This window comes from Microtus oregoni, unplaced genomic scaffold, assembly GCF_018167655.1.
Source record: "Microtus oregoni isolate MIOR12 unplaced genomic scaffold, Mior012 000152F_ref0000281, whole genome shotgun sequence".
NCBI lineage: Eukaryota > Metazoa > Chordata > Mammalia > Rodentia > Cricetidae > Microtus > Microtus oregoni.
The window spans coordinates 727,294-753,074 of record NW_024544803.1 but is presented as its reverse complement, the minus strand read 5'-3'; the positions used below and the strand labels follow the sequence as shown (position 1 = coordinate 753,074).

Here is a 25,781-nt window from a genome sequence, read left to right as displayed (position 1 = left end):
GAAAAACATAGAAAAAAGAAAATTCACAGCTTTTCAGAAGAAATTGGCCACTTTCATACAGCAAGCTGTTTCTATTTCCACAATTACTGATCTTAAAACTTAGACTCTGGTGTCACATGCTTGGGGAAACTTTGTGTGACCACTCAAGCTAAAGTACCCCCCCCACACACACACACAATGTTATCCTCTTTTACTTTTCTCATAGCACCCGCTTCTTACAGGTTGACATCATCCTGTTTATTTATTTGTACACTGCTAATTTTTCTGCTGGATGGTTAGTCCCTCAAAATTCCTGGAATCCAGCATAATGCCTAACATGTAGTTATTTAGTAGGGCATTTGTCAAATAAATATCCTCAATGAAGTAGGGATCCTCAAGTCAGGGTGGAGACACACAGCTGATAAAATTAGAGTCACCTCAAGGAAAGCTGAATGTTGGCTAGTGCAATGCATCCAAATATGGTAAAGTGGATATGAATATGGAACGGTGTGTAACTAGGTTATATAACACCACTCTTTCTTTCTTGAGCAACTATTGTATTCAGGGCATTATGCTAAGCTCTCCATTTGTAAACTACTTGTTACTGAGCTCTGGAGCCAATTCCATTGGTAACCTCCAGTTTCATTTATTTTATCATATTTTTGAGTGACTACAGGCCAGGCATTGTTCTTTCCTGGGATATAGCAATAATCAGGACATCATTTTTGTCCTTCTATAAGAGTAAGAAACTCTACACAATAACTTCGTGAAGATACCATTATTGCCTCATTTTCCAGAGCAAGAAACAAGAGCTCACTGAGATCAAGTGGATTGCCCAGTGCCATGTACTTTTTTTTTTTTTTTTTTTTTTGGTTTTTCGAGACAGGGTTTCTCTGTAGCTTTTGGTTCCTGTCCCGGAACTAGATCTTGTAGACCAGGCTGGCCTCGAACTCCCAGAGATCTGCCTGCCTCTGCCTCCCGAGTGCTGGGATTAAAGGCGTGTGCCACCACCACCCGGCCATGTACTTCTTTCTTGTTGCAGAATATGCAATGGTGCTTCTTGTGCATTCCATATGCTCTGCCTTCAATTAGGAAATAGGCCTCTGCCAACACTGGCAGCTCAGCCACTCTCAGGTCATAGGTTTGTCGGAGGATCTGGCAAGGAAGCAAGCAGAGGTGTTCCTACATGATCCAGAACATGATGCACCAGTAGACTAATGCTATGGAACAGTTATACCAGAGTTGGCAAATTAAGAGTTCTTTGAATACGAATGTGATATGGATATGATAGTGAATCTAGCTAATAAGTGCCTAATGGGAAGGTAGTATATACAACAAGGATATGGACAGAAAGATGATTGATATTTCTAGAATGATCTTATAATGTTTTATTATGTTATTTAGAACATACAGTAATTTAAAACTTCTTATTAATTATTTCTGAATTTTTCCATTTAATATTTTCAGACTATAGTTGACCTCAAATAACAAATTGTGTAAAGTAAAACCTCAGTTAAAGATGTCCCACTGTATTGAAGAAGATATACATTAAAAAGAAAACAGTATATATTTGCACTTTTTTTCATTTAAAAATGATTAAACACAAAGCAATTAGAAGCTGAGGAAAGAAGCTACTGTGTTTGTAGAGAAATATTAAAACCATATCTCAATACAGGCAACTCAAATTATGATAACACATATATTGTACTATCAGTTTTATCATTATATATCTTCTAGGTTCAATACAGAACTCAAAGCTATACAATGTTCTGTTCTTATTCCGAATTTTACTGAACCTATTTATTTATTGCTTTTGCAAACCAATTTTTCTTAACTTTTTTCATTTTTGTCTCATAAAATCTTGAAGGTAGAAAAGGGAAAAGTACTATCTTTGTTTACAAAAGTAGAAATTTAAGCTAATGTGGGCAAGTAATATACCAAAATAATTACAGTTTTGGCAGTAAAACTTAGTCCACCCCAAAAGTGTCACATTTCTTTGTATCATAACAACAGATTCAGTCTGTATGAGCGTTCGCCTTTTCAGCTATCTCAGAATTCCGTCCCGCTCACAGTTATTAGAGGTCCTAGCAAAAAACAGAAACAAAAACAGGATCATCACTTTCAGGGTAAGTAAGTCCTTCTTAGTCCTTTTGTTCATACTGTAATTGCTGATTTGTTTATCAAGAGAATCCCCTACAAGGGAGGTAAACCATGTGTTCCTGGGCCACTTTACACCTTGAGGAGGGGGGCAGTTTTCTTAATGAACTTTCTACTTTCTTCATCTCCCCTATGATCTAGATAACCCTCCACCCTTCCCTGGCCCACAAGAAAAAAGAAGCTTGTGGCAAAGCTGACATGTTAGCACATGTATGTATTCTCAGAACTTGGGGAATCTAAGGCAGGAGAATTATGAGTTCAAAGCTAGCCTGGACTTCAGAAAATATTCAAAGCCAGTTTTCACTATGAAGTGCCTGCATCAACAAGGAAGGACAAAGGCAGAGAATAAGAGACTGCAGAATGTCCAGTCCTGAAGGGACACTCCATCTTTTCAAGGCTTGGGGATCATTGAAGGGAGTGCAATTAATGTAAAGCCAGAGGCAGTGGATGACAGCAAGGAAACATTGTCTTCTGGAACCAACAGGGCAGCTACACACATGAACTCACGGCAGTTGAGACAGCATATACAAGACCTGTGCGAGTTCATGTCAGAACGAACCCCACTGTGGAAAGGGGAGTTGAGCATACAGTAGGAAGTTTCTGGGAGAGAGAAAGACGGTCTTCTTTAAGACTGTAACTGTCCAAATAGTCTTGTAGCTTCTGGTGGCAGACCACACATCCAAAAATATTAGAGCAACACAATTTGGTCTTGAAGGATTTTTTTTAAAGAACATAAAGTTGGGTGGGTAGGGCAGGGGAATAGAATTGGAGAGGAGTTGTAGGGGGGTTGAATACAACCAAAACACATTGTACAAAGCTCTCAAAGAACATAAAAAAATAAAAGAAGGACAAGAAAGACAAGATGAAAAAGAAATGGGAAAGAGAAGGGGAGAGGAAAAAGTATGGTAAGAAGAACAATTAATAAAATAATTATATTGCAATACATACTCCTGAAACAAACCTTGTTATAATACTTATTGATACTTTTTTATTTTAGGAATGGTACTGATAAATCTGTAGACACTATGGTTCTACATTTTTGCAGTCAATTTCAATTATATCATATTTATTAAAAACTAATTTTTCCTTCTACTATCCTCTATGTTGTATGACTTATATAAGATGAGGATGTAGTTTTTATTTTTGAGGAACAGAACTTTGGAATAGGATGAAGGAGAGCTGAAGGGATTCCCAAACCAAAATCACTGTTTAAAAAAAATGAATTCATAGCCAGGTGGTGGTGGCACACTCCTTTAATCCCAGCACTCTCAGGAGGCAGAGGCAGGCAGATCTCTAAGTTCAAGGCCAGCCTGGTCTACATAGGGAGTGCCAGGACAATCAGGAATACAGAAAGAAACCCAGCCTCAAAAAAGTCAAGAAGCAAAAAACAAACAAAAAGAGAATCCACACACTGATCCTTGACACTCTCTTTTTCTGTTCATAAATATTTCCATGTACCTTGTCAATGTTTCCAATCTAAAAATATTTTAATTATTATAAAAATATGAAATTAATGAAAGGTCCTAGGCAGGACACTGACAAGTGCAGTTTTGAATGTTTTTATTTATTTTTCTGACATATGGGTGGATGAGAGAAGAGCAATAACATGGAGAGAGTTGACAGGTAGGATGTTAACCAAAATATGGAAAACAAAAGGAGGACCAAAGCCGTGTGTTTAAGGAAATTCTTTTTCAAATATAATGAACTTTAGATATCTTTGAAATATCTTAGGAAAACTACAATCTAATTGAAAATCTAAAAAAAAATCTGCTTGCAGATTAGCTAGGGAAATCAAGAGTAGAGTTAAGAGATTTTAAAGGTCATCAGAGCATACAAAAGTTGAGTAAACTATTCTCAGTACATGTGGAAAAGGTTGAGAAATGAGGCCTTAAGGACAGGTAACTGGGATAAAAGACACGGAGAAGCAGCATCAGATAAAAGAAGAAACACAGGAGAAGTCGTAGGAGGGCAGGCTGACCATGAACAGCAAATTCAAAGTAAAGTTCAGTCACAACAAGGACCGGAAGGCCAGTATGGACTGGAACACATCGCCATCATCTGTCCCATTTGTTGGAAATGGAGTGAAGGCGTAAGGTAGATTACTGTAGCTTGGCCGCTAAATTGAAGACAAGAAAACAGCACCAAGAACTGTTACTTCAAATTAAAAGAAAAATTGTTTAATTTGGGAGAATGTCTGAGCAGAGTGAGGCAGAAGAGAGGCAAGTACTAATTAAGGTAACTGCGGCTCATACAAATGGAGAGAGGATGATGAGCCCCTAATTGGTTATCCTATATAAAGGGGCGGCCTTAGCCTAGGCAGTTTGGATGCTCACCTTACTAGACCTGGATGGAGGTGGGTGGTCCTTGGACTTCCCACATGTCAGGGAACCCTGATTGCTCTTTGAGCTGATGAGGGAGGGGGACTTGATTGGGGGAGGGGGAGGGAAATGGGAGGCGGTGGCGGGGAGGAGGCAGAAATCTTTAATAAATAAATTTATTAATTTAAAAAAAAGTTTAAGACAACAGAAAAAAAATAAAAAAATAAAGGGGCGGCCTTGAAGCCATATACATACAAATAATTAAGACAGACTCAGTGGGTTGTATTTATATATTTATACATATATGTTTATGAAACAACAATCAAAGAAAAAGAGATATCAATTAGATGGTGAAGGCACATGGAAGGATTTGGAGGAAGGGAACTTAGGAGGAACTGTAAGGAAAAAAGGAAGGCAAAAGTGATGTAATTATAGTTTAATTTAAAACATATACAAGAAAGACAGAATCAGTAATAAAAATAAATAAAATTTAAAAACTGAAAAAGAGAGAGAATGGGTTTTAGTGCAGTTCTCCTAAATGTCAGTACCTTGCAATTTCCAATCTGTTTTATATATTTGTGCTTTCATAAAACACAATACAAATTAATTACTATAAAATATTCAGCATAAAAACAAAGATGTTTAGACTACCAGCTCCTGATTTTCATTACAGGATCCCATAACAACAGTTATGAAATTACGGTAAAAGTCTCTAAATTCTTGCTCTCGGTTTCAGTGTTTATAATGTTGTACATCCATATAAAACAGGTTGAGTATGGGAAGGGATCCAATGTCGCACTCTGAGGCATAGTATCCTAGAGCCTTTAGTAGAGGGTCCTGGAAAAGCAGAAAAAAGAATATGCTAAGAAAGGGGTCAAGCAAGGAAGGATGGGGAAAGGAAGAGAACTTTGGAATAGAATGACGGAGAGTTGAGGGGGATTCTAAAAATGGAAGCCACTGTTTGTGCAGAAGTAGGAAGCTTGATTTTCTGAGCTGAGTAAAGAGGAAGGAGCTGGGGTGGGAGCCCTGGAGGAGTGGAGTTACTGGCTAAACCAGCTGTTGTCGGAAACAAGATGTGGAGCAGAGGTAATGGAAATCAAAGAGTTGTACAACAGCTCATCATCTAGAAGGTGCAGCTTAGACTACAAATGGTAAACTTGCTATGGAGGCAATCATTTCAGTTGTGTGACTTTGCAGTCACAGAGGAGAAGTGGGGAAAACAGTGGTGTTCCTGCAATGTAGCGTGTGAGGTTACTCTCCCATGGAAAACAACCAAAAATGTCAGATGAAGTGAAACAAGTATCTCCTTAAAGCTGTCAAAGAGCCAGAAAGAAAGCAAATATCTCTAAACCCAGACCTAGGAGAAGGCAGAGGTAGGAAGTTACCTGTTAGAGCATTCATTGATTATAGATCTAACAGGGAATGAGTTATAAGGGATTTAAAAACAAAGACAAAACCTGTTTAAGGTGAGTAGTTTAATAAACTGAAATGACAAGAATTGAAGTGACCAGACTATTGGTGAACTAGAAATAATGCTATACGTTCATACATACCTGGAGACTTAAAGAAGAAAGTAAACTTGATATTAAGTGGAGAGGAGGAGTCGTGTACGTCAGAGGGTCTATATAATCTTATCTAATAAAAATGCATAACAGAAGCCGGGCAGTGGTGGCACATGCCTTTAATCCCAGCAATTGGGAGGCAGAGGCAGGAGGATCTCTGTGAGTTCGAGGCCAGCCTGGTCTACAAGAGCTAGTTCCAGGACTGGCTCCAAAGCTACAGAGAACCCCTGTCTCGAAAAACCAAAAAAGAAAAAAAATGTATAACACACATTATATTTCCTAGGTACTCCCAGGTCCCTAAATCCCCGAATTAAGGTAAAAACAACCCCAGACTGTAGTATCATCAGGCACCTACCAGAATGAAAATGTTGGAACTTACCCTTATCCAAGAATTTTAAATATCCTCACAAATAAATTTCCAAAGAAATGAGATCTTACTTATTTAAAACTCACCAAGAATACAATGGAAAAAAGACACCATAATTAAGACAAATAGTCAGTTCAAAATAAGATACATTTGAATGCAAATAAGCAATTATATTAAATACAATAGACTAAATACTTATGTTAAAGAGAGTCATCTAAGCTCCTAAGCTTATTGCAGTGCTATTCACAATAGCCATGAATTAGGAGCAATTTAATGGTCTGTATCAATTACTTTCTAGTTGATATTCTGGTATGTTACTGCATGGGAGAATGACTACAGATGTGTACATGTAAGCATGTATACATATGCACTCATATGTATGTGTATGGTCATATATATACACATTATGCTAAAAGAAAGGATTTGGAATATTTTTCAAAGAAGATGATAATTTTGAGATAAATATGTGTAAACTAACTATACAGCATGTATAAGCTTTAAAACATCACAGGAGAGATCATTCATATGTGCAATTTAATGGGCTGTTTATTTAAGATTGAGTTTCACTGCGCAGTCCAGGCTGGCCTTAAACTTCAAACTGAAATGAAAGATTAACAAAACTAAAAAGAGAAATAGACAAGTTCATAATCATGAGAAATTTTAAACTCTCTCAGTAATTTCCAGAAGAAATAGACCAAAAAATATCAATAAATATATAGGACATTTCAATAACAAATTAGCGAAACAAATCTACCAGCATATGAAACTATTTTTCAAATATGCAAACAACATTCACCCAAATTAATCGAATACAGGTTATCAAACAAAGGACTCATATAGTAAAAATGACACTATGATCACAGTGTAATGAAGCCAGAAATCAACACAAAATTGTGAATAGAAAAGATTTCTGAACATTTAAAAACATACTTTTAAATAAACCATGATTCAAGGGGGAAATTACATTAGAGTCTAACTTGCCCAAGACTGTATAGAGCTGGTTTTGCCTGTTCTGTCAAAGATGTTCTAATTATCTTCAATATGGTCCTCATAGAATCAGTTTCTCTCTTGACAAGTCTGCTTCTCTCATGACCTTCCGAATGAGAAGCTTCTTTCAACTGCACTGTCCTTACTTTTTTTTAAATTCTTCTCTTATACATTACATCCTGACGGCAGTTTCCCCTCCTTCCACTCCTTCCAGTTCCCTCCCACCTCCCCTCTTCCTCAAATTCACTCCTCCTCTTTTCCCAGTCAGAAAAGAGCAGGCCTCCCAGAGACATCAGCTGAACATGACATACCAAGATACAATAAGACTAGACATAAACCTCATATCAAAGCTGAATGAGGCAACCCAGGAGGAAAAGGGTCCCTAGAGCAGTCAAAAGAGTCAGAGACACCTGCACCCCCACTTTCAGGAGTCCCACAAGAACACCAAGCTACTCAGCTATAAAGTATATTCAGAGGACCTAGTGCAGACCCATACAGGGTCTCTGGTTGTCCCTTCAGTTTCTGTGAGCCTCTATGAGCCCTGCTTAGTTGATTCTGTGGGTTATTTTCTTTTTTCTTTTCTTTTTTTTTTCTTTTTTGGTTTTTCAAGAAGTGGTTTCTCTGTAGCTTTGGAGGCTGTCCTGGAACTAGCTCTTGTAGACCAGGTTGGCCTCGAACTCACAGAGATCCACCTGTCTCTGCCTTCCAAGTGTTGGGATTAAAAGTGTGTGCCACCACCACCTGGCCAACTGTGGGTAATTTTCTTGTGCTGTCCTTGACTGCTCTAGCTCCCATAATCCTTCCCCCCTTTTCTGTGGGATTCCAAGTTCTGCCTAATGTTCGGTTGTGAGAGAAGAAGGAAAGACCCACTGCATTGTTCTTTTTAAATTTTTTTTATTGATTTTATTGAGCTCTACATTTTTTCTGTTCCCCTTCCTGCCTCTCTCCTCCCCTTTAACCCTCTCCCATGGTCCCCATGCTCCCAATTTACTTAGGAGATCTTGTCTTTTCCATGTAGATTAGATCTATGTATGTCTCTCTTAGAGTCCTCATTATTGTCTAGGTTTTCTGGGATTGTGATTTGTAGGCTTTTCTTTGCTTTATGTTTAAACACCACTTATGAGTGAGTACATGTGATAATTGTCTTTCTGTATCTGGCTTACCTCACTCAAAATAATGTTTTCTAGCTCCATCAATTTTCTTGCTAAATTCAAAATGTTATTTTTTCTGTTGTGTAGTACTCCATTGTGTAAATGTACCACATTTTCCTTACCCATTCTTCAGTTGACTGGCATCTAGGTTGTTTCCAGGTTCTAGCTATGACAAATAATTCTGCTATGAACATAGTTGAGCACATGTCCTTGTGGCATGATTAAGCATCCTTTGGCTTTATACCCAAAAGGGTCTTGAGGAAGGCTGTTTTCTAATTTTCTGAGAAATTGCCATACTGATATCCAAAGGGGCTGTACCAGCTTGCACTCCCACCAGCAATGCAAGGGTGTTCCCTTTACCCCACAACCTCTCCAGCATAAGCTGTCATCAGTGTTTTTGATATTGGCCATTCTTACGGGTGTAAGGTGGAATCTCAGAGTTCTTTTGACTTGCATTTCTCTGATGGCTAAGGACATTGAGCATTTCCTTATGTGCCTTTCACTCACTTTAGGTTTCTCTGTTGAGAGTTTTCTGTTTAGTTCTGTACTCCACTTTTTTATTGGATTATTTGTTCTTTTGATGACCAATTTCTTGAGTTCTTTGTATATTTTGGAGATCAACCCCCTGTCTGATGTGGGGTTGGCAAAGACCTTTTCTCATTCTGTAGGATGTCATTTTGTCTTGGTGACCATTCTTTTCACAGCATTTTTCTTACCTTAGACGAAGGAAGTATAGTGGCTCCATCCTCCTACCAAATCTAGATGTTCATGGCTTCCTTTTGGAAACCCCTTGTGTATTTGGTTTTTTTTTTCTCTGTGACTGAACACTGGAGAGAATTGATTCAATGAAGAAGGGTTTATTTTGACTCATAGTTTCAGAAATTTTAGTCCATATTCCTTAGTTCTATTGACTCTAGGTCCATGGGAAAGCAGAGGGTCACAGCAGCAAGAAACACACAGAAGCTACTGACCTCATGGAAGACAGAAAGCAAGGGAAGGGAATACAGGAAGAGTCCATAGAGAAATGTATCTTCAGAAAACATGATATCAGCAATCTATTTCCTCCAACAAGACCCCACTTTCTACTTTTCTATATCTTGCAATAAAGTCGTCTTATTGTGAATCTACCAGGAGATTAACTTATTGATTCAGCCAGATCTCTAAAGATCTAGTCATTTTCCACAGGCCCAAGTTCTCAATATGGTCGTGGATGAGTTAGACTATTTAAGCCTTGGTTTTTCTTATCTGTAGACTTGTAATGATAATGATCCCAATATCAGAGAGCTGTCTTGAGGCCTACATGATAATCTATTCCAAAGACCTTAGGACAGTGCTTTCTAGCATATAGTAAACCCCAAATAATGGTTAGTTGTGTTTTTATAATTTCAAATGCTACTTCATTAAGGATCCATTTCTTGGGGAATTTGTCTAGATATATAGGTATCATTAATAATAATGAAAGCTAACTTGTTTTGAATGCCTACTTTGGATCAGATATAATAATGATGTTATATACGACTCCACTTAGTCCTTGGGATAACTGTATAGGAAGCTAGGAGTAGTGGCTCACTCTTATAATCCCAAAACCTTGGAGGTGGAAGCAGAAGGATTAAGAACTCAAGTTTGTTCTCAAATATACAGCAAGTCTGAAATCAGCCTGTGCTACATGAGACCCTGCACAAAATCAGTCAGTCCATTGATCATTCAAATGCAACAATGAAAGATTACCAGAGAAAACAGCATGATTTAAATTTAATAGATAAAGAAACCAAGATTCAGAGTGGTAGTATACATTGCTTCATGATATCCTCCAATTCTGTTCTGCTATTGTTTTCTTTAACTAGGCAAACCCGAGATTGCATTTCTTAGTTTCTCTTACACTTGTATGTGGCTATATGACTACATTTTAAACAATGGAAATAAATTATGTTTTATGTATGTGAAGTTTTTTAGCTACAGCTTTTAAAAAGAGTAAATACCTTCCTACAGTCTGAATTCACTTCTACCAGTTAGACGACAAGGCTCATAGTATAATAAAGCTACAAAATGGAATTAGACTGGATCTTTGAATGACCCTATTAAGAGAGCCATTTACTGAGAGGAACACTCGAAATTGTTAGGTAAGAAACAGAAGTCCCTTACTGAGCTCTTACATTGTTGAATCTACTTGTTAGAGCACGAAGTCTGTCTTAATCAATACAAACACCATGCTGAGCAATTTAGACATGCTGTCTTCTTTTTTTTTTCAAGAAAGCTTTATTTATTTAATTTTTTATGTGTACAAGTGTGTATGAAACACATGTATGGCATTCTTTTCTTTAAATCCTAGCAAGCATTTTATGAAGCACGTACTAATGATGCACAGCTGAAGGTATAAAGAGGGTGAGGTTAAATAACATGTTTGAAGTTGTGCCTTAGACGAACAAACCTTGTGGGAAAGGCCTAAGAATAGATGCCTCCTGGAGCAAGAATAGATGCCTCCTGGAGCCTCAGTCAAGCTATGTGCAAAGCACCCACTTGGCTCAGTTTGGATTCAGGAGAACACAAGTTTGCTGAGCCAGTAGCAACACAATAACATTACACATGTCCTCTTTGTCTTCAATTATGAACTTGGTAGACTCTAGTCCGTTCATCTAGATCACTCCTCCCTTTTCTTGGATTGTTCTGTCTTATTAATGTCCCTATTTATGAGACTAGAAAAGAATACTTGACAATTTTAAGATTTAAGTATTTGGGATTTTCAGGATAGAAGTTTTTCTGTTCAACAACTGCTTGTAGATAAACTTCACAAAAGACTTTAATGATGGCCATCAAAAGCATAATTCCAATAAAGATAATCATAACTAGTAATAAGAGCTCTAAAAAGTATCCCTAATTAAATAACAGCCCTCCTTTGATCCATCATTTCTCTCTAACTACTGTCTCATGTCTCTGTTTCTCTTCAGAACCAAATATTTTTTGACAGAATTGTCTATGTGTTCCTCATCTCCCTTTTGCAATCCACTCCAGTCAGGCTTCTGGCCCCAGCGCTTGAAGAAACTATCCCTGTTATTGCAGAAAACAATCTCTATCTTGCCAAATCTAATAGGGTCTCCTTTATTTTGGTTTATTCAAATTCCTCGTGGTACTTTACATTGTTAACCATTCCATGCTTCTTAAAATATTTGCTTGGGGGAAGAGTAGCACATTATAATAATCTGTTAGTTTCTGTCTTTGTCACTGGTGAAACTTCTTTCTTTCATCTAAAATTAAAGGTGAACTCTAAGTTTAGTGTTCAATCCTAGTCTTATATTGGTGTGTGTGTGTGTGTGTGTGTGTGTGTGTATTTTACATGTTTGCATGCATGTGGAAGCATGAGGTGGAGAGAGGGTCTTCATTGCTCACTCTCCACCTTGCATGGTGAAGCAAGTTTTTTCACTAAACCAGATTTCACTTATTCAGCTAACCTGGCTGGCAAGCTTGCTCTTCCAAGCGTTCCTTCCCTGCCTCTGTCTCCTGCACACTGGCATTATATGTAGGCTGTCAAACACAGCTAACTTTTCCTCAGATTTCAGGGACACAAGTTGTGGCTCTAACACAAATAGGGCAAGCCCTTTGCCCACTCAATGATCTCTCCATACTGTTCCATTTTTATTTAAACTTAACATGTTTAAGTAAACAATCCAAATATCAGTGCTAAAACTATACACATCTTAAGAAGCGGGTATGGGTGTAAATCTTCATGGTCTTGTATTTGGCTCCAGTTTATTATATGTAATATCAAGAGTATAATCAATAAGAGCAAATGGTGGTGAGCTGTACTAATAAAAGAAAACAGTAAATTGGACTTTGTAAAAATAATAACAATAATGACGGATCAGAAAGATGTAGAAACTGGAATCCTGATATATTTTCATATAGGATTATAACATGCTGTAGCTTGTTTGGAAAAAAAAAATCTTCTACCTACTGTAAAGGTTCAAAGTGATTAAACATATAACCCAGCCATTTCACTACAAAATATACAATGCTCTCTTGATTATATATTTTGTAGTGAGGACATATATTTACACTAAATGTCTGTCATTAATTTGCTAAATGGACATAGTATCAAACCACATTCTAAATGTTTATCTCAATACCCATAAATTAGTGCAGCTTTTAGCCCTCATAAAAGAAGCTTCTGCCGGGCGGGGGTGGCGCACGCCTTTAATCCCAGCACTGGGGAGGCAGAGGCAGGAGGATCTCTGTGAGTTCGAGACCAGCCTGGTCTACAAGAGCTAGTGCCAGGGCAGGCTCCAAAGCCACAGAGAAATCCTGTCTCAAAAAACATAAAAACAAACAAACAAACAAAAGAAGCTTCTTCTTTTTCTTTTCTTTTTTCTTTTTTTCTTTTTTTTTTCTTTTTTGCACTGGATGCTGGTTAATCCAGAGACTCACAACTAGTCAGAATGCAAAGAGTAAAGGACTGTGAAGTGCACAGCCCTAAATGTATCACATGTATACCCGCACGGCCCAGGAAACATCATAGGAATATCACAGAAAGATTAGAAAAGCTAGAGGCTGGGGAGTAGTCCTGCAAAACATTGTCGTCTTGCCATGACAGGGCTGGTATACTTCGGAACACACAACGTTGCGGTTACAGGCACAAGATTAAGCCAGTCAACACATTCCAACCATGATAGGGGAGAGGCTCACAAGGCCCCACCCCTAGCTGAGAGCTATTGGCAGTTTATTACTGCTGGGGAAAGGAGGGAGAGTCAGTTGTGTTCAGAGGCGTGGCCTCTGCTAGATTGCTTGCACTCTAATGGGTGGTACCACGCTGGTGTACACACTGGCAGCACTGGTTAGGTTCATTTGGCTATTTTTAAAAAGTAAAAAGAAAAGAAGAGGACATGAAGATGGGAGGGAGATATATTGAGGAATGGTGCAGAAGGAAATTGAAAGCGAGGAGGAGAGGGATGTATGATAGAAATATATTGTATGTATGTATAAAATTTTCAAAGAATATATTCAAAATGCTGCATACATAAATCTTCATGGCAGCAATATTCATGACACTATGTGAAAACTCCCAAATATCAAGGGATGCATGAACTGGCCAACAAAATTTGGCCTACCTAAATAATGGAAAACTATTTAGTTATAAAAGGGAATAAATTACTGGTAGATGCTGTCCCATGAAGAAATCTTGAAAATATTGTGTTAAATGAAATAAGCCAGACATAAGGGGGCAAACACTGTGTGATTCCATTTATGAGAGTGAGAAAGAAAATTCATAGAAAAAGGAAACATGTTAGTGGTTGTTAGAGACAGGAAGCAGTGACAAGATGTGGGCAATAACTGGTAACTGGCATGGGGTTTTGTTTTGGGTGAATTTGCTTTAAAATTGATCGTTGTGTAACTACATGGATATTCTAAAACACAGTGAGTTCTAAAACTTCAATGTGTGGTTCGTATGCATTGTGGGTTGTGTATCTCAATAAAAAGAGGAAACAACTAAAAATGTGTGGGAGAGATCCAGGACAGGGTGGAGCATGAGATATTACAAGTGGTTTTGAAAAGCCATGTGTTCCTATGAAGCATTTGTAGTAGAAATGGCAGTATGGGTTTTAGTTAGAGCCCATGAGAGAAATCCAGAACTCCTGGTGGAATTCGGTGGGGAATTCCTTGCGGATGCAGAAGACAGCTGGGGATTTGGTAGCAGCTGACTTGGCAAGCAGTTTTTGTGGCATGGGGGAGAACTGTTCAAAAGAGGAGTCTGTGACATAAATAGTCAAAGCTAGCTGGATAGAAATTGGCTTAATGGCACCTCTAGGAGTTGGGGGTAGGAATCCAGAAGAATAAGAACCCAGAGACATCATCATGGTGCATTGCCCATGCTGAGAGAATGAGACATAAATTATGGACCTTTCAACAAGGAATATAGTAAAAACAAAACAAAATAAATTACACCTCAGTCAGGATTCCATAGAAATTATGAGACTCAGATTTCTACTCCTCAGTTCCACAAGTGAGTTTGAACTTTAAATTGTTTATTTGTACGAAAGAGGGTCTTAACTCACAATAGACTTTTACTTTTTAATTAACAAAGTTAATCCTCACATTGCCCGCCCTGTGCCGTTAATATACTGGAGTAGGTTTTCCAGAATGTGATGCGATTAGCTATAGAAAACAACAATATATTGATAAATAAACTTGAAGGTTGGGCATTGTAATATATACATGTCCACATCTTAGTGGATATATCGATAAATGCCTTAAAAGAGAAAGAAAGAATCAAGAATGTCCAAACTGCATTTGATACCTTCATGTTTTGCTTGCTGTAACTAAGCCCTACATAATACTCTTTCATTGTCTCCTCCCTGCAAAAGTTCTCTCTTTTAATCTACAATGACCTAGCGTTATCATTTGTTCCACACAGTGTTCATGTTATCATATATGAGTCTCACGAAAGAATTAGTGTAACTCTGTCTCAAGGAAATAGGTAGCAATACACCATTCAATTAGTGTGTACTCCAGTATGTAGGAAATATATAGAAAACGTCAATGGATTAACTGGAAAAATAGTTCAAGGTAGATCTTGGTGCTTCCACCTATAAATATGCTCTTTACATAAAGCGAGAATTTAAGAGGCAAGAAAATGTTTTGGAGCCAGGAAATCAAAAACAGATTCATCTATTTGAATTTATGGTCAGGTAAGAAATTTTAGTATTATTTCACATATTCATTAAACGTGAAATGCGAACTACTCTCCAGTCTTCCCACCACAAACATGGGTTACATGTGTACAAGGTTAGATCAAAGTGGCAGCTAAGAATATTCCATTCTGCAGTTGTTCAAGGATGACAGTTGAGAAAGTTGGATAGCAGAGGATAAAAATAACACTTGTTTGGGCATAAATGATGTTTTGTTTTTAATTCAGCAATGTGAGTGCTTCTCATCTTACCATAAACTCCAGAATTACCTAAGAATAATTTTTGCAACATTATGAATATCACTATCACATCAAATTACAATTATTCTTGTTTTCTAAAATGAAAACTATCCCTTATAAACATGAGAATAAATTGAGGCAATGAAAAATAATCAGTAGCCATTGGGTTTAATTCAGTTCAGTTTACCACATAGTAAACAGTGTGCATATTTTCTGATGGAGTAATTTTTCCACTGTTGTAAAAACGAAGTGTTTGACCAGTTGATTAATATCTATTTGGAGGCAGATGCGGACACAGAGATGGTTTCAATCTGCATGGCCAATTTGAAGGGTGATAGAGAGTCAGTGGCTTATTTACTTTCTTTTTATTACTTAAGAGAAATGTGGAATCTTTAGCTCCCAGCTCGACAGTGAGTTACAAAGAGCAAAAGGTGCCTCAAAAGTTCCTCTGGAAAGTATTATCTCTGCACTCCAGGATCAGCAGAGGGGAGAAACGCCACACTATCTTACTTTGCCATTTGTACTTTGAGTCAAGAGAATCCTCATCATGGTCAGTTTCCTATCCAGAATGTAATTTATAGAGAGATATCAAATTTATTTTGTAGGTTACATATGTTTGAATGATATTCATGTATATATCTGTATCTGTCTATGTGCGTTTGTTTCTGTGCTGGTGACTTTGCCAGGTTAGTATGGATCATGAGCTAAGTTAGAGGTTAAAACACAGAAAAAGCTTGCTATTTATTGCCCCTCATTCCAGCAAACCAGTACAACAAAGGACTCCAGATGAGTGAGCCCTAGTGGTCAGGTAATGATGTATTCTCTGCAACGATCACATTTGCGTTTGTCTATTTTCCTTGTGATAGTGAAGCTCGGAGTTGGAATTAAAAATCCTTGGGGAAAAAGCTATTTTTGTAATTCAGCTGGAGTGTCCTTGCTGTTGGGTTTCCCATTGCATCAGTCAGTCCCTTAGCCTGGCAAGACAGCCACAGCAGTGTTTTATCTTTGAGATGAAATGCAGAGCTAAGGACATGACTACTGGTGCTTATTAAAGATGCCTTGCTATTTTCACAAGAGTAGGGGCGTTAGACTCTTGTCTACTGGCCAAATTCTAAATCGGGAGATTGCATTCTGCTTTCTTAAATTCCCTCGGCAGAAGCAGCACCCATGGTACCCTACTTTGTGGTGTGATGCCACTAAATGGTTCAGGTTTTCTACTCCACAAGTGCTCTCATTTGGGGGTGGGGCGGGGAGTAAATTGACACCTATAGTATAATATTGTATTTAATCTAGTCATCCCCCCGCACCTTTACTGAGGTATAATTGACAAGTAAAGTGTATTTATTTCAGGTTTGAAACTTGGTTGTCTCCTAATATATGTATATATTATGAAATGATCACCATAACCAAGCTAGGTGACATAGTCATTATCTCACACCAGTAGCTTTTATTTTTCTTTCTTTTAAAAATTATTTGTTTAATTTAAATATATTTGTACTTACTTAAGGGTTTCAGTATTATTATCCAGTATTCAAGATATAATTATGATTCAGTTCCAAAATGTAGGTTTGTATATACGATAAGGTACAAAGCAAAATGAAAGACACAGTATATCAATCATAGTACTTTTAATTTTTAAAGCAGTTTGTTTTCTCCCTTTCAACATGGAAAAAAATTGACACACTTTTACTCCAATGCTGACAATGAGTATTTGCCTTCTTTATTACAAACCAGTTAAACCGTCCTCCTCCTCCTTCCCTTCCTCATCCTCTCCTATCCCATCTTCTTCCCCTTCATCTGATTTTTTTGAGGTGGTGTCTTTGCTATGTAGCTTGGGTTGACCTTGAACCTGTGATTTTCTTGATTTAGTCTTCTGAGTATTGGGATTACAGATATGTGCCACTCCACCCAGCTTAAATAGTGTGTGTGTGTGTGGGGGGGGGTGTAGACAGTATTTAAGCATTCCAGTCGCCTGTCCATTTCATACAATATTTTTCAGAATGCATTTCCTTCTTGGTCACATATTACAATGTTTTTTCAATCTTTCAATCCATAAAAACCAAGTTCTTAAACCAGGCGGTGGTGGCGCACGCTTTTAATCCCAGCACTCAAGAGGCAGAGGCACGCGGATCTCTATGAGTTTGAAGCCAGCTTGGCCTACAAGAGTGAGTTCCAGGACAGGTTCCAAAACTACAGAGAAATTCTGTCTCAAAACACACACACACACACGCACACACACACACACACACACACACACACACACACAAGTTCTTTCGGTATAACCTGGTACTACTCTACTAGTATTTGATGTCACTTTCTTTTCTTAATAACTTTTTAAATTATATACTGTGGCTGAGCAGAAGTGTAGCATAACATCATAGTTTTTTAGTTGTTTATTTTCTACTGTTGGAGATCAAACTCAGGTCCTTGCAATGCTAGGCAAGCAATCTACCACTGATTGCTTACACCTCCAGCCCTGTGGCATAGGTTTTAGAATGGGACATGCTTGCGTTTAAATCCTGATTTTGTCCCTCTCTAGGTGTCTACTGTTGGGAAAGAGTTTTAACTCTTAAGTAAATTTTGGGTTCTTCCTGTGACAATCAAATGAGGTGATACACTACTGACTAGAACGATGGTGTGAGATAGGTTTAACACTGACACCTAAAACGTGCTTAATAAATAGGTGCAATTTTTCTGATCATGTAGACAGAGCTGCTTTAATTTACAAGTGTAAGAGTGGGAAGAATACGTATTTTCTACACACGTCAGTTTTTAACAGCAGGGCACTAGGATGTGCATAGAGGCTCAATGTTTACTAAGGGAATAAACCTCTCTCTTCTCCCCCCTGAGTGAAATGAAATGCTCTCAGCTGTTTGTAAGGTCCCACACACTTAGATCAAAGGCTCTCTCTGTGGGGTGAAGAAGCAGAAACTGTCCAGTTTGCCCCCCTCTGGCTCAGGCGGCGGTGGTGGCGCCTCCTCCTCCTCCCACTGCAGCGGGGAGAGCCAGTGCCGAGCCGGGGAGCTGGGACTAGGAGGCGCCGGGATGCGGCTCAACGGACTGGGCGGGCTGAGCGGCGGCGGCGGCGGCGGCGGCTGTACCCACTCTCCCCCCCAGGGTTGCGGCGGCGGCGGCAGTGGCGGGGGCATCTCGCTGTCTCCACCTCTGAGCTGTGGAGTGGGAACCTTACTTTCTACTCCGGCCGCCGCCACCGCCTCCTCGCCGTCCTCCTCGTCTTCATCCCCGGGCTCCCGGAAGATGGTGGTGTCAGCGGAGATGCGCTGCTTTTGCTTCGATGTGCTCTACTGTCACCTGCATGAATGTCAACAGCCCCGGAACCCCCGCTTCACCAACGAGCCCTAGTGAGTACCGCGCTCCCCGTCGCCCTCTTCCCCTGGGCTCGGGATGGGGCTCAGAGTTGAGGCAAAAGTGCAAGTCCTCCGCCTCCTGCTCGCGGGTGCCCCTCAGCCCCTCTCGCTCACTGCTCGGGTCCCCAGAGTCGCCCGACCCGAGGGGTACTCGGTGCTCCTCTGCTCCACGAGGCGAGCACCCCACGCTTGGAGCCGGGGGGCTGCTTGCCAGACATGGCCCCCTGGGCTTCCAGACTGCTCCGCTTCCTCTTTGCGCTAACTTCCAGGAGTTTTGACCCTTTCTTTCGATCCCTTCTACCCCTCACTCTCCGCCCCGGCAGCGGGTTTGGAGAGCGGGATCACTGTTGGTACCGACCTCTCCTCACTTTGCTCGCCATTACCCCCCGTGAAAGCCCCGCCAGTATTCCCGCCCCGCGTACCTTGCACATGGAGAGCTACTATCCCATGGCAGGGTGAAAAATAGCAGTGATCTAACTTCTAGTGTGCTAGTGATGGAACTTAGCTCGCGAGCTCCAGGGAGGTTGCCCATCTTTTCCTTCGGGTTTCCCGGTTCCTTGGGGAGGGGAGAGGTTTCTTAAAACACCTTTAGGCTTACTACCTATTTTTAACTGAACATACCCACTAAAACGGGTTTCCAGTGAAGCGAGCGCACCACCAGCTTCCTCACATTTGAAGAGTGGGACCTTTTTTCTTTTTCTTTTCTCTCTCTCTCTCTCTCTCTCTCTCTCTCTCTTTTTTACTTCAGTGTCTGGGTATAGCACATTCAAAGAACGTTGTCGTGTCGTGTCCCCCCCCCCCCCCCCGCCACAGAAGGCACTGTCAATGTGTTCTAAGCGTGCATTCGCTTTTGTGTAGATTTCAATTTAAGCAACCTATGTTAAACTCAATGTTTTGAGGAATCGTTAAACAATCCTGTAAATGTGTAGACACTTTTACGATTTCCTTTGGTTTTTGTACTTTACAATGATTTTACCCTTCAAGTATATGGTTGGAACTGTTTAAAATAGCACTGTTACAAGCTAAGAGCCAGGTTACTTCTAATCTCTGTCCATTTGGATGTGTGGGAGACGGGGCATATGGCTTTTCTTTTAAGATGTGTAAACTGAGTGTAAACTGACTTTCCGAGTTAAATGCTAGAGAGAATGTAAAGTCCAAAAGAAGGCAGACTGGGGGGGGGAGGGGAGGACGATTTTTTTATTGTGAATACTAGCATCCACAAGAAAAACATAGAAAACAATATCATGCACTCAAACTGAAAACCATCAACGCCCCCTCCCTTCTACCTGAAGGCCCCTTGTTTCCCACAGCGTAAATACCTGAATCAATGTGCTTTTTAATTTGCTGCTTTTCATTTTGTGAGATTAGAAGACTGAAATTCCGCTGGATAATTATAAACAGGTCTGACTCTACTAAAATATCAAATTAATATGTAAAGTGGAAATTACAATAAAGTGTCCTGGAAATTGTGCATTCGTATTGTTTGTTTTCTTTGCTTTCATTCTTTAAATGTCTTTAATTTCATATAACTCTGCTGTGCTCTGCGCAATTCTTTAGATTTGGTTCATTTTTGGGCATCAGTTCCTGAGAAATGTATGAAAAGGCACCCAGGTGGACACTGTCAAGTAAATGAAGTACTTTTATAAATTTCCTAGTGTTAATTCTAGGAGCTTAAATCCTAAGTCCACACCTTTATTTGACCTATTTTTTTTCATTAAGAAGTAAAATTCATTTTAAAAAGATGGGCGTGTTAAAAAAATCTGTAAAATCCTCACTAGTTCAAGTCACTTACTTTCAAGCCTTCTTTCGGATGACTGTGATGTAGCAAAAGCTAGACCTGGGGTCATTCTTAGGTTGGCTCTGTCAAGTCATGGGACTGTAAAAATTTACTCCTGTTCGATTATTGAGCCGCTCCTTGAGTTTGGAAAGGCTGTTTTAGCATTCACGCTCCATGGTTCCAAAGCATATGAGAACACACTCTGAGGAGGTGCTATTTTTGCACATTTTAAAGTGAGTTTGGGTTAACTGAATGACTATAACAACAGTGAAGACGAAAATGAACTTGGCCAGTTCGTAAAGGAAATGTTTTCAAAATGCCTTAAACAGTGGCCACTTTGCACACATACTTAGGTTGTTTCTCTTTTAAAACCCTCATTGCTGAATTTCTGCCTCTCAAGTTATTAAGCAGATAAATAAGACAGTCATGTGCCCACTGTGAATGTGGTGAGCTGGTGGAAGAGCTGTAGCTCTGAATGGTTAGGTAGGCTTTCAGTATGTCCCATTTCCATAGACTAACTATGGAAGGCACTGAACGTGAGCAATCAAAGGGTAAAGGGCTGCGTTTCTTTTTCAGTTAAACTCATTTTTAAAGTGTGCGATGTCAAATTCAAGAAAATCTTCTGACTGTGGGAGGGAAATAACTGATTATTGCACAATGCCTTGGCAACACCACACATTTCTCCGCTTAACCTATTTGATGATATTGTGTGCTTATTAGTGTGGCATTGTGTAGCCTTCACCCTACTGATTTATGGATACCATGTCTTGGGCAGTATATTTAAGGAATTTTACTAAATTTGCCTGTCTGCCAGAAGACATGCTCTCAACAATTTCAAATTGTCATATGTAAAAGCACAGCATTGTTGCCCCCTAGAACTTTCAGTCAGAGTGCCTGCAACTGGTGGAATCTGACTTTTATAGGTTTAGAAGTTACAGATGCCTCGGCTGCCCTGCCACTCTGAAAGGTCATCAGAAATTTCAATTATTTGTGTTTTAGGGTTGGGGAAGAAAGAGGTCATCCTATGAAAGGCCACATAGACACAAAAACTTCAAGGTTGCTCCTGTCTTTTGAGTACTTATCCATCGCAGAGAGCACATTTTTTTTCTTCCAGAAATAAGGTTCAAGACACAAGGAAACCATAATTTTAGGTACATTTTCCTGTTGAACAATACAAGCTCTTAGGTGAGGAAGCTGACATAAGCCATTTTAGAAGAACCTGTTGGCTACCATAAAGGTTCCACCGTGGCAGGTGCTGAACCAGTTCAGTAAGACTCCAGAATATTCCTTCTCGACCATGGCTGCACATCGGAATCCCTAGGGCGTTATTTAGAATGTGGAAACCTGTTCACTAACCCCAGAGATCCTGATTTAGTCAATCACAGATGGGACCTGGGAATCAGAATTATTCCAATCTCCCCAGGTAATTTTAGTGTGTAGTTGGAATGGAGAACTGGTGGACATTTTCTAGCTTTTTCTCTTGAGATTTGGATTAATTTGATCTGGGGTTGTGCCACGGACTCCATATTTTATGAGCATCCTGGGTAATTTTGCCAAAGAACCGATTTAGGAAACACTTGTAATGTGGGCCATAAAAGACATCACCTGGGAACTTATTAGAAATGTGGGCTCCCAAGCCCCACCTCAACCCCCCCTCCCCCGAATTAGAATCTGCATTTAACAAGCTCCCCAGGTGATTCTCGTACACATTAAAGTTTGTGGCGAACTTGTTCTCTGACTTTAGCATACATTGTAGTTTTCTGTTGTGCTTGTTAAAAATGCGAGTTGCTGGGCATTTTCCCAGAGTTTGATCCAGTTGCTCTGGGGTGGAGCAGTACATTTGCATTTCTAACAAGCTCCCTGGTGATGCTGATGCTACAGTTCCCAGGGTCACACACTGAGCAACTGTGGGTTAGAGAGAAATGAAGGCCTATATGGGTGACTTCAGAGGCATTTTGGACTGGCACGATCCTCATTCTGTTTTTCTGTCCTCAGCATTCGCGCATAACACTAGCAAAATGGATTGCTACCAGGAGCAGGAAATCAGGTTCTGGGGATGGTGTGGGGATGGTGTTGCTCTAGGAAACCTGTATGATTTTAGGTTTCTCAAAGAAATCGTTGCATGTGAAGGGTCTATTTCAGGAGTTAAAAGCTGCACAAATAGAATATCTTAACATGAATGTTTTTAAGGAAAGACCCCTCTTGTTTTCGTGAAAAGTACTATTATGATTGGCTCCCTAAATACCAGGATGTGATAAGATTTTTCAAAGTCCTTATTTATACTTATGGGTGCTGAAACTCATTTAAAGGATCTCCCTCATTAGTAAAGAAATATGAAAAGGGTCCTGCTCAAAACACTTAGATTTTTAATGCCGTGGTGTATATTATATCCCATGAACCTTTTGATTATCTCACTATCTGGAAAATTAACATGCTACTAGAATTTATGTTGACATTTATACATGGATGTTTTTGCTTTTAAATATGAGTAAGTGTGATTTTTCTGTTGCAAGGAATAAACCCCCCCCCCCTTTTTTTTAAAACCACTCTTGGACATGCAGATCTTGTAAGGATCAAGTCGAAGGATTGAGCATTAAGTCTCGTCTTATCAGAATAATAAAATTACTGTTCTCATCATGCTTGGGAGACAGTAGATTGTGGTAGAGATGTAGGCATTTTGTTCTAGCAGAGTAGCAGCAATCCTGTTTATTGAGCCATCAAAAAGATGATTGATTTGATAATGCAGTTCAGGTCCAAATGATAGTGAATTAGCATTTTAAACACAAGCTATTACATTGCTATTGTCTTTTTTGAATGAAGAGTGACTAAAATAAGTAGAAAGTGTATCTCTGCTGCAGATGATACAACTGGACCATGACCGATTTCCTTATCCACGCTAACATAATGATATTAACTTCCTTTTTCTGACCATATTGTATAGTTTTTCTTGCAAAAGAAAAACATTTCTGACAGTTATTGAGCCTTTTGAAGGTATAATATGATTTTTTTCACCAATGTTGATGTACATTGGAGAACAACTTAATGTCTTTTCTTACTAATAGAGAAGATAGCATTTTCTCACTTATAACTTGTACCACAAAACCATCAGTGGTTGACACAGAAAGATGTATAAACATAATTTCAAAATTATTTTTATATCTGTATGTACAGCAAAGTATATTTAGTTTAAAAGGTAGAACTGTGTTTATTTTCCTTTTTTTTTCCAATATGGCTGAAAGGAGTGCTAATCTAGCCTGTAATTTTTCTTACTTATACATTGTTGAATTCAGATTCTGCTAATTCATAGCAGGCCAGGAGGAATCTCTGCTAGTATCTTCAATTCGATGGGAAGATCGTAAGTGGGAAATTGCAAGGTGCTTTGTTAACACATGTGTGGGTTGCTTTTCTAAATGTGTTTCTAGAAAACTGTACACTTTCTGCTACTGAGGTTGTATGAGATGCAAAACCCTTTTGCGACAATGGATTGTATTTTGAAGTCAGTTGTGTTTTCCCTTTCTATGGATAAATTCACTTTTGGAGAATGTATGTGTATGGAACACTAAACTTGTGTAATGAGATTAGTCAGAGATCCCAGGTTTCCTTGATTTCAATAGGCATTATTCTCTGCTTTCTATGTCACACATGCTTGCCTGTTTTAAAGCGGCACAATGACCAAAGCTCTTACATTTTGTAAGTAGTCTCTTTTTCAAACTTGTGTAATAATGTCTCTTTTTATACTGTTCTGAATCAATTAAGCTAAGTTGGGGAGGACTAGCAGTAAAAACCAGTGGCTGCCAAGAATGGACCTTCAGTGTGTAAGCTGTCTTTCCACATTCAGTAATTGGGCGGTTGCTCACAAGACACTGAGGACTGTGGGAAGCCAGTGGTTATGTAGGTGGGAAGACTAGATTCCCAACAGTAAACTTATTTAGAGATGAGCATCTGTAGTTATTGTTGCTAAGAGCAAAAATGAACCAGAGCTTATGTAGTATAAAGAAAAAAATACAAAGCAAGATGTATGGTGTAATAGTATATTGTTGGTTGGGTGGAGGAAAATTATGGCATCTTTTGTATTAAATGTGGGTATATTTTCTACATTTCTTACTATTATCATACTTTAAAACTTGCTCAACCTTAAAATATGTTAGTATTGAATAGCTGACTGGAAATTCTGTGTCACTGGGAAAAGCACGTGTGTGTGTGTTTAAGCAATACACATAATGCTGAAGTCTGTGGTTCGATACCAGTGAAATCGAAGACATGGTCACGTCCCCTCAAAGCTTCCTATATTATTCATTCAATGATACAAATAAGAAAGTTGCTTAAAATTATTTCAGCACAACACATTCATGCTTGGTCAATAAGATACAGGCAAAATTAAAAGGCATGGCATAAAAGAGTGATCAGAAAAAAGATATTTGGGAAGGAGTGAGTTCCCAGTCAGGTTTATAAGTGAAAAAAGTTCATGGATTACTAAAGAGCTTTTATGGGCAACCAATTTTGAACTCTAACTTGGGTGTTCTCAAAGCAGTTGCTATTGCCACCACACCCTTTCCACAGTACTTGGGGATTCCAAGCAGCTGTCTTTAGTCAGCGCCTTGCAGTCTCAGCATTCTTCCTGCCATTCCACTGTGCTCTGGCCTCTTTAATAAATCAAACTTCAAAGAAATTATACTTGATGTCGGAAGTTCGCAGGGAAGTCGGGATAAGAGGTTTTGAATTAGATTATCATTTATTGTGTTAGAGATCAGGCACATACAAGAGAATGTTCTAGAATGTAAGATGGATTGGAAGATGAGTCTTCAGAGAAGAGAGACCAGTTAGAGTTCATTTCAGATGATCTGGTCATAGGAATGCGGTGTTGGAAAGTGGGAAAGTTGACCCTGAGTGGTGATTGTGGCTGTGGGAATGCTGCAGAATGAAGAATTGGAAGAAGGTATCAGCATTTTCAGACATTCCTACGCTAGGGCCAGGTTTTGTGTAGGAGTGGGAAGATGGCAGCTCACCTGTTTTTTGGCTTCCATCATTGTCTAGCTATTCTCATGCTCAGAAAAGTTTGTTAAGCAACTCTGTTGGAATGATTGTGAATTTGCTCATGAACACAGGAGAAAGAAGACATTGGTTGATAGAATTTGGATCAAGTATAAAGATAGAATAGCTTTTTCGAAGAAGGTTCTAAGCTAGGTGGCTGCATATGAG

At 39.1% G+C, this 25,781-nt stretch overlaps 1 protein-coding gene across 1 annotated transcript in view; it reads left to right on the top strand.

The window, feature by feature from the left end:
- LOC121444997 (AMME syndrome candidate gene 1 protein) overlaps positions 1-25,781 on the top strand; it is a 149,929-nt gene that overhangs the window by 25,717 nt on the left and 98,431 nt on the right. The window contains exon 3 of the mRNA XM_041646963.1: positions 18,333-18,799. Within this exon, the coding sequence (XP_041502897.1) occupies positions 18,333-18,799 (467 nt within the window). The remainder of the gene's footprint in view (positions 1-18,332; positions 18,800-25,781) is intronic.